Source organism: Primulina tabacum, chromosome 13, assembly GCF_025594145.1.
Source record: "Primulina tabacum isolate GXHZ01 chromosome 13, ASM2559414v2, whole genome shotgun sequence".
NCBI lineage: Eukaryota > Viridiplantae > Streptophyta > Magnoliopsida > Lamiales > Gesneriaceae > Primulina > Primulina tabacum.
Window position 1 is genome coordinate 36,397,069 of NC_134562.1, and position 10,291 is coordinate 36,407,359.

The window sequence follows — 10,291 nt, forward strand, 5'->3', positions numbered from 1 at the left end:
TATTTGTGAAATTGGTCAATCTAGGTATTTTCTGAGACGGTTTCACGAATTTTTATCTGTGAAATTGGTCAATCTTATTCATATTCATAATAAAAAATAATATTCTTAACATAAAAAGTAATATTTTTTCATAGATGACCAAAATAAGATATTCGTCTCATAAAATACGATCCGTGAGATTATCTTACACAAATTTACGAACAAATGAGATCGACTATACCAATTATTTAAGTAGTTTTACAAAAGAACGAAGGATGTTAATTGATATGTTCTAAGACGGAAAGATGGCTCGGGCAATTATGATTTATTCAAAAACCTAAATAGATTTAAATACAAAGTTTTAAAAATTGAATAATATTTCGAGTAAAATACTAATTTGACATCTCAAAGCTGACGTGGCATTGTCCCATTGGCTGAGCAGACGTAGCTAGAGAACAGAATAACACAGCTCAAAATCATGTCCCGATTTCATTCGCGAGCTATCAACAGAAGCCAACAATGCATAAATCGATATTGATTCAACTGCTACTGTTTTCTGTAGTGGAGCTTATCGCAAATGGCGTTTATGGATTGTACGGGCCTTCGTCCCCCGTTCTTCAGTTGAACCCTAACAATTTCAACTCCAAGGTATAGAGTATGCTCTGATTTCCCCGTGCTTTGGTATGTCCGGAATCGTGTGTTTGTGATATATTGATGATACGATAGCTTAATCGACTACTGGATTTTAGGGCCACTTCGTCGTGATATTAGTTTATGTCAATGGAATTAAGGAGTTTGGACTTCAGGGTGAAGGGTTTTGTGTTGAATTTTGGAGTTCTTCATTATCGACAAAATGTGATTAAAATGACGGATCGTATACGAAAATTGAAGGATTTAAATTCCTCTGCTGTCAATTTACTCCAACTCTTTTGATCCGCATACGATTTGATCAGGCAACTGCTTGTCATTTTTCATTTTCATTTACGCTTTGTTGGTTTTTTATCAGACCTTTCCAAAATTCGATCATTAGGTTGTTCTATCCAGTTTTTCTATCGATCAGCGACCTTGTGTTTTAAACTTTCGTGATTTCTTGGTATAAAATGTAATGCAGGTTGTAAATTCAAATGGCGTTGTATTGGTTGAGTTCTTCGCACCTTGGTGCGGTCATTGTCAAGCGTTGACACCAACTTGGGAGAAGGCAGCTAGTGTCTTGAAAGGTGTAGCAACTGTGGCCGCTCTAGATGCTGATGCTCACAAGTCACTTGCGCAGGTGCCTTCTTGTTGAGTATGGTGGTCTTTATGCTAGTGGCTAATTTAAAGAAATTCAGCTAATGAGGAACTATATTTCTCCTTGTCTGTAAAGGTCAATTTTTTAAAAAAAGAAAAGTTGAGTATGCTGTCTATAAGGAGCATGTCAATATTCGTATGCTGGGAAAATATGTCATGCTACTTCCAAACCATAATAATCATACTCGTAGTGCTAGGCTATGAAGCAAATGAGACCACATTTTGTTGTTTTCCAACTTGCTACCTGATCTTGGCCATTCTGGCTGAATAAGCTACACGATTTTCAATGACGTTTTGTCTTTATGTGCATTGAAGATGAAACCTCTTATGTTTTGTTTCTCTAGGTCTTTTCCTGAGTAATTTCTGCTAACTATGTTAATTTCAACTTCGATTGCTGATTATTATATCTTGATCTCACTAAAGCAACATAAATTAGCCTGGTTTTCTCTGATGTTGTGATCTTTCATCCTCCATGTGTTCTGAAGGAATATGGAATTAGAGGTTTTCCAACCATAAAGGTCTTTGCCCCGGGGAAACCCCCTGTAGATTACCAAGGAGCTCGGGATGTCAAGCCCATTGCAGAATTTGCACTACAGCAGGTAAAAGTGACTCTTGGAACTAATGATTCTAATATTAATTTTAGTATTTATTGATACCTTCCATTTCACATTTACTGGAAGCAGTATAATCATGTAAATTTGCAAGATAATCATGTAAATTTTCAGTAGTCAAGGTTGTGATATTTTTACGATATTCGATTTTAATACAGATCAAAGCGCTTTTTAAGGAACGCCTGAATGGGAAGTCAACAGGGGGATCAAGTCAAAAGTCAGAAAAGTCAGAACCCAGTGAGTCAGTCGAACTGAATTCGCGTAATTTTGACGAATTGGTACATAAAAGCAAAGAACTATGGATTGTGGAGTTCTTTGCCCCTTGGTAAGTCAATCCATTTAAGTTGGTAGGTTTATTGGCTATGTCAAATGCATGTCCTTCTAGTACACGCTTGACTGCCAAAAAAACTATATTCCTATAGCTATGTGCTGCATCATATTGGAGTATGTTCCTTGTCATTTATTTTTACGAATCAGTTGTTCTTATACTGATGTTTCTCACCCTTGTGGTTAAAGTTAATGAGTAAGTCTAATGCGAGATAGTCTCCGTGAGACGCGCGGTTCGTACTTGCACTGAAAAGTAATACTTTTGACATAAAAATTAATATTTTTATGGCACTGTTCGGGTCAGAGATCCGTATCACAAAATTGAATGGTGAAACGAGTTCAATGGAGTTTTTGTGAAAGTTAATTGCTATTATACTGTTATGAATCTCTTGAGTATTGACATAAAAATTAATATTTTTTATGGCACTGTTCGGGTCAGAGATCCGTATCACAAAATTGAATGGTGAAACGAGTTCAATGAAGTTTCTGTGAAAGTTAATTGCTATTATACTGTTATGAACCTCTTGAGTCAAAACTGTTTTGGCTTGTGATCTATTCTCTTGCCATGAAGGTGTGGACACTGCAAGAAGCTTGCTCCCGAGTGGAAGAAAGCAGCCAGTAATCTCAGGGGCCAGGTGAAATTGGGTCATGTGGACTGTGATGCAGAGAAGGTAAGCGTCATGACACTACTCACTTGTGACATTGTTTGTGTGATATTAGTTTCATATTTAAGTTAAAGATCATTGCAACGCTGTTGATTGCCACATATTCTCTTTCATATTTAAGTTAAAGATCATCACACTGTTGTTGATTACACTCCCTATATTGGCCATTGAATATATCTAGGTTTTACTTTTTCAAATTCTGGAATTTGTGATTAGTAGATCATTTATCTAAAGGTTTGAATTTTGGAAGGCAAACTTTGGTAAGATTTTACTGTGGTGCTCGTAATTTCAGTATAGTAATTAAAGATCTATATCTATTTTTCAAATTACAACAAGCAGCAATTAGGGCTCAAAGCATAAATCATGAACACTACAAGCATATCCAATCAACGTAATAAGTAGAAAAATGAGATTTTATGTATTTCTCCTTAATTTGTTGCACTTGATATTAGTTCTCAGATGAATTTAAGACCACATCAAACATTACGTGTGCCTGTGATAGACACTCTTAAGCCCATCAATCCATTTGGCATCCATGAACCTAATGTTTGGATGTAGCCGACTTGAATGTTATGGTTCGTTTTGTATATCCTTAATATCAATTATCACAAGTCAGTGAAGCACGGTAGCTGGTCATCCTTAACCACCATAGCCGGCAATGTACTTGTAGATTTGTGCTCATTCTTGAGGCATTATCAATCATTGTTGTAATTAGGGACTATGGTAAAGAAAATTCAATTCGGACTTGCAAATGTTACAAGTCATTAAGCAGCACATCTCTAACCCGTATGACTTTCCAGTCTTTGATGAGCAGATATAATGTACAAGGATTTCCAACAATCTTGGTGTTTGGTGCTGACAAAGACAGCCCCTTCCCATATGAAGGTGCAAGATCAGCCCCAGCAATTGAATCTTTTGCCTTGGAGCAGCTGGAAGCAAATGCCGCTCCTCCTGAAGTGACTGAATTGATTAGTCCGGTATATCTCTGTCCCTAAACATTTTCCGTTTTTTCATTCTTTTGCTGTTCACGTTACTTAAGAACTTCAATATTATCCTCTTTAGGATGTTATGGAAGAGAAATGTGGCTCGGCTGCTATCTGCTTTGTTGCCTTCCTCCCTGACATACTGGATTCCAAAGCTGACGGTAGAAATAAGTACCTTGAGCTTTTGTTATCAGTCGCAGAGAAATTTAGAAAGAGCCCTTACAGGCAAGAAAATACCTTTCTATGTTCCATTGAAGAAAGCATCAGAAGTATGTCTGAAACTTGTGGCTTATTGCAAACTTAACCAAGACTAGAGTTTTTACTGATGCTGCAGTTATGTTTGGGCTGCTTCCGGTAAGCAGCCAGATCTTGAGAAGCATGTTGGAGTTGGTGGCTATGGATATCCAGCTATGGTAGCCCTGAATCTAAAGAAGAAAGCATATGCTCCACTAAAAAGTGCATTCGAGCGTGATCATATTATGTAAGCATTTGTTGAATCCATTCTCCACTCTCTATTTCCTCGCTCCTGTGAACTGGGTTTTATGTTCATTCGTTTTCTCAGAGAGTTTGTCAAAGAAGCTGGACGTGGTGGAAAGGGCAATCTGCCCATGCAAGGTGACCCGACAATTGTGAAGACCGAAGCATGGGATGGCAAAGATGGGGAAGTTATTGAAGAAGATGAATTCTCCCTCGAAGAACTGATGGGCGCTGAGAATTAAATACAGTAATACAACAAAAATGCGATTTTTGCTAAAAACCTGCTTGGTGATGTGAGATGTAATATGTATTGCACTTGCTGTGAGTCAGTCGGCGAATTGCCATTAAAAAACTCGTCAAGCTTTAGGTCAGAACAGATTTTTCCTCTACAAAAGGAAAGGTTCCTTTACTCCCTTCTAAAGCAATTCGACCACGTTATACTTGGCTTCTCCACAAATATATAGACACGCACACAAATAGGGTACACTCGCTGGATCAAAGATTGGAATCTGATAGTTATGAGTATCATACCTTAGTTCACAAAATTTATATTGTTTTTCAACTCTAGCAAAGCTATAACGATCAAGCAATACATCACAAAAATTTGACATAAAAACACATATAATTTATAACAATCCAACACTAATAAACTCACCCGTTCAAATTTAGATGGACTAATATATATGTATGTACAATATAATATTCCAACAAAACAAAAAAATAAATGAACTATTATATAATATCAAGCACAAAATTATTAAACTACATATAAATATATATATATATATCTGAAAATCTGACCGAGACTTGAACAAAACACTTGTTTTCTGCTATATAATTAAAAATCAAACCAAGAACTTGTACAAAGCTGTCTTAACCACATGATCGGATACTATTTGGTTTGCTCGCTCGGTTGGATGAAATGCATCCCAAAATACGTATTTATTTGCATCCCTACATGTAAAAGGATTACGTTCATTACATGCATACCCCATCTCGAACATCCCCGTAGCGCAACATCCCACTCCAGATACATCGAACCCTGCATATCGTCACACAAACTACATGTCACAAAATATTTATAAATCGAGTCGATTTCGAGATTGATATGATTCATATATTAGGTTGGAGAAGGACTAGGTCCTAAATCAAATCAAGTGGCAAAAAAACATACCATATAAGGTCGGTCTTTTAACCATTTGTAGAAGAATGTAATAGGGATTGGAGAAGACAAGGTCCACCCCAACTAGTTGTTGGGTTAGGTTCGACACCAGACCTCTCAGCTTGTCATTGAAACTCGTGGCCTACTATGTTGTAGGAGTCAACACAATCGTTGGTGTTTGCGAAATTTCGTGCTCGTTCCAACGGCATGCAACCCATCGGGGGAAGGCCTCCGAGGGAGATCTTACGAGCCCCGAGGTTGTAAAGGTTGATGGTGAAATTCTTGGCGATCCCGATGAGAAATTGTTGGTACTGATCGATGGTGTACTGCGATCGTCTTCTTGGTGGGAATGCGTAGTAGTTCTCCAAGAAATCGTTGGTCCCTATACTCATAATGTACAATGCCTCACCAATAGTTTGATTAGCTTTCTCATCTCCAAGATAGGCTCGTAGTTTCGTTTGGTAATCTTTGTAGTATTCCAATTCCTTCCACAAAGGTATCACACCCTGAAAATTTTATCGACGTTGGCTACATAAATATGCATTAATGGAGAGTTCAGTCGAGAGGTTAGAAAATATCTGAACACTAAGACTAAAAAAACATTTGTACTTAATTACCAACACATCCGAAGTAGCAGTATCATATCCAGTCCCAGCTGAAGCAAAAGTGACACCAACAGCAAAATCCGAGATATTATAAGCAGGGTCCAAGTAAGCAGGAACAAGCGACTTCAGGCCAATGGCCTCGGATATGAAATCAGTCGGAATCCGGCCATTCGAGAACCTTCCCGTGGGTCGTCCACCCGTGAAATCGCGCCCGTACGGCTCGAAATTGCTACGAGCAATCGTCGGGAGCTGGTTATTGTTGCCCGCATCGACCGAGGAGTCTCCGAACACGATAATTGCCGGGATTTTGGCACTCGTGCTACTCTTCGCTAGTAAGAGCAGCAACCATAGTAACACTAGCACGTATGTTCCCATTACGTTTTTCGATCTAATTTCTTTTTGTTGGTTTTTTATATGAATTTATACATATAGCATGCAAGTTGTGAGGATCATATATATATATATATATATATATATATATATCGGTGATAATTAATGCCAGTGCTGTTGAGCTGCATTCGCTCGGAATTCAATTGCCTTGTGTGGCTAAAGTTAGTTCGATTTTGTTCATGTGAACAGCTGCTTTAATTTCTTTTTTGGCGCCACGAAATTATTAGAGCTCCTTGTTTAATGACTCGGGCTCTCATTTCTTTCAGGTTCCGTGTATATGGGGTAATTTTCAAGCCTTTGGAGCAATAAATAAATACATATATACTTTAATTTCATGTCTACAAATAAATTTTGGAAAAGGACAAATAATTTTCATAATTCATTTCGATTTTTAATCGGATCATTATTCATCTCTATTTACAAATATTTGTAAATAAATTGACACGAAAATAGTTCCAAATTTCTAAAATGGGTTGGATCGACGTGGGCAATAATTTGAAAATTTTAATGGTTAACTTGTTTGTAATTTATTATTATGACATTTTCTGCTGGCCAACTACCCACCGAAAAGTAGGAAGAAATATGCAATAATTATATTACAAGAAGAAACTAGGGTGGTCGATGTAAGAAAGCTAAAGGTTTGACTAAAAGTTTAAAGGGTTCAACCAGAATGGAGGTGCTGGTTTATTCCCTATATACTGCAGACTTTTGTTTACTATACAGTCTTCATTAATTTCATCGTCGTGTGATAAACGATGCTAGCGAGTACGTGTGTCCACTTTTAACTTCCAGTTAGGCCATCTCCAAACTTGTACCATTTTCGTGCAATTTAAATTCCTGCTATTTTTCCTCTGCGCCTAATATGGTAATATTAAAAAATTAATTTGGTTTTATGATTTTAAATTATTATAATTTAATAAAATTACAAAAAATTAATGTAACAGTACAATTCATAACTAAATTGAAAAAAAATAATCGAAATACAAATGCTACTTGAAATACATAATTTTGTATTGTGTTTGAATTTGTATTCATATTTTTCAATTTAAATAATTTTCGTATATTAATTCATATTATATATAAATTAATTTATGTTATGTAATTAAATTATAATCTTAAATATTATTATTTAAATTTATTAATAATAAAACATTAGCCATAATTAAAAATATATTAAATAAAATATAACTAATTATTATATGTAAAATAAAAATAATATTTCGAGAATATTCTTTTTGGTATAAGATTTGAAGTAAATGAATTGGAGATTATTGATGTATTTGGTGTAGAAATCACATTATTTTAGTGTAAAATTTGCACCAAAATAGATTTTGTTGTTGGAGATGGCCTTACTAGCTAGCTAAGCTCCAAGTGTGGCACTTTTGATCATATAATTTAAATGTATGTTTCTTTTCTTTTCTTTGTTTGGTGCTTTGAGAGATTTTGAAACAAGGAAAAGAGAGGAAAATGGGTTTAAGATTATAAGAAAATTAGTTTTATAAGAAAAGTTTTCTTCCAAACAATCTAAATACTTGATGGTTGCAATTAATTTACCCATTCTAGTACACGTGGGATTATTATTAAAAAATTGCAATTTTAACTTGGTTTGTTTTGAGTTAAGTCATATAACTTTTAATAATTTGATTTTTATCTAGTAACTTGAATTTACTTTTTGTTTTTGTCTGAAACTAATAAATCCACCAAATATGACTTATTTGACACCGATTAACTCCTACGTGATTCGTGTGATATGAATAAAACTATATTACATACACTAAAACCTACCTAAAAAGAATGAAATAAAACAACTAGTTTTTTCCTTTCATTTTGAAGTATTGGAAGTTATTTTGCTTTATTTTATCTCTTCATTTTGCTCAGATGAATTTTAATGCATGTAATATATGTTTTATTCTCGTCAGTTGTGTCACGTAGAACGAAAGTATGTCAAATAAACTATATTCGATAAATTTAATAGTTTCGGTAAAAAAAAAATCAAAGCAAAATTCAAATTATTGGATGAAAACCAAACTTTGACAAATTAAGTGACTAAAACTCAAAACATGCCAACTTACGTAATTAAAATGATACCTTTTCAATTATTATTATATTTGCAATTATACATACACGTATGGATGTGCACTTTATATATTTTATTATGATTATAGCAACATACGCACGTAAAAACCTTTAGTTATCGAGGGAATTATTTTCTTTACTCCTATTCGTTTTATAAAAATATAACTTTCATAATTTAATACTAGATTATAGATAATACAGACAACAAAAATTCAAAATAATGCCGCAAACATCTCCAATATTGTATAGTACGTAGACTAGTAGTAGTGCTAGAAACTATGGGTGGTATTCTTGTTTTTTTTTTTTTTTGGGTATCTTGTGTTTTAATTGATTTGGCAAAAACAAATGTGAAGAAATTGCCATAATACTTAAACTTGAGAAGCACAAAAAGAATTCTAAACTCGTCCCCCCGACAACTTATAAATTAAACCAAATTTGATCTTGCTTGGTGAAATTAATAAATCAACATTTATAAAAATTGATGCAAAGAATTCTGGATTAAGTAATCTACAATAATCCGACTAGTTTGTTGTGTCGGATGGAAAGAATCCCAAAAGACATATTTGTTTGCATCTCGACATGTAAAGGGATTCAATTGATCGCACAAGTATCCCATCTCAAACATTCCCGTAGCACAGCATGCAACTGAAGATACTTCAAACCCTGCACCATAGACTTTCCCGTTAAGCCCGATGGGTAGCAGTTGCGGATTTTCTCGTAAAAAAAAATGTAATAGCTAAAAATAGGTGGATATATACTTACCAAATGAAGAAGGGTTCCTTATCATTTGCAAGAAGACTCCATAAGGATCAGAGAAAACAACCCTAATCCCCTCCATCTCTTCATTCATCCTATTCACCAAACCATTCAATTTGGCATTGAAACGTAAAGCAACTCCATTGTATCCATTCATACACCCTTCCCCATTCCCATTAACAAGATTCGTAGCCCTCTCCAATGGCAGACAACCCATTGGAGGGAGCCCCGTTAGCGACATTTTACGTGCCCCCAAAGCGTAAATCTGCTTGACAAATCCCTCCGCAATATCAATGAGGAAGTCTTGGTATTGATCAAGGGTGTATCTGGACCTTGTGTTAGGGAGACTGTAGTAGTTTTCTAGGAAGTCATTTGTTCCTAAGCTGATTAAATATAGAGCCTCTTTGATTATGTATTCGGTTTTTGTGTCTCCTATGTAGGATCTTAGGGCTTCTTGGTAGTCTTTGTAGTACTTCACTTGCTTCCATAGTGGTATCACATTCTGCGTGGCAAATTTGTCGAATGCATGTATTCCATAATTTGTCAGTTTTTTAAAAGAGTTATGATATTTGTACGATGAGGCTAACACGTTAAGTTACACATTAACTTCAAATGCAATTTAATTGAAAAAACTTGAAGAGATGACATTATAAATACTTACAAGTACGTTAGAAGTTGCATTATCAAAACCAGTACCAGCAGAAGCAAAGCAAACTCCGGTCGCAAAATCAGATATATTGTACCAAGGATCCAAGAAAGCAGGCACGTAAGGCTTCAGGCCAAACTTTTCAGAAATAAAGTCCGGCGGTATGCGGCCGTTCGAAAACCTCCCAGTCGGCATTCCGCCGTAGAAATCACGGCCATACGGCCGGAAATTGCTCTTCAACACAGTCGATATCCGGTTGTTGTTCCCAGAATCAACGGATGAGTCTCCAAACACAATAATCGCCGGGACCTTTGATACAGCGGTGGG

The 10,291-nt window shown here is 35.6% G+C and overlaps 2 protein-coding genes across 2 annotated transcripts; one reads left to right on the forward strand and one right to left on the reverse strand.

The window, feature by feature from the left end:
• The first annotated feature begins 411 nt into the window (after window positions 1-411).
• LOC142522384 (protein disulfide isomerase-like 2-3) lies at window positions 412-4,738 on the forward strand. Its single transcript, XM_075625745.1, has 9 exons — window positions 412-627; window positions 1,091-1,249; window positions 1,752-1,865; window positions 2,036-2,202; window positions 2,776-2,875; window positions 3,670-3,846; window positions 3,932-4,077; window positions 4,187-4,333; window positions 4,415-4,738. Exons 1-9 carry the CDS (start codon window positions 499-501, stop codon window positions 4,569-4,571), a joined length of 1,296 nt encoding a protein of 431 aa, XP_075481860.1. The 5' UTR covers window positions 412-498; the 3' UTR covers window positions 4,572-4,738.
• A 436-nt stretch (window positions 4,739-5,174) lies between these two features.
• LOC142522091 (GDSL esterase/lipase At2g04570-like) lies at window positions 5,175-10,291 on the reverse strand. Its single transcript, XM_075625248.1, is given in 7 exon segments — window positions 5,175-5,371; window positions 5,504-5,633; window positions 5,635-5,997; window positions 6,109-6,517; window positions 9,048-9,225; window positions 9,325-9,820; window positions 9,980-10,291. Coding segments are annotated over 7 exon segments (1,953 nt in total). The 5' UTR covers window positions 10,160-10,291.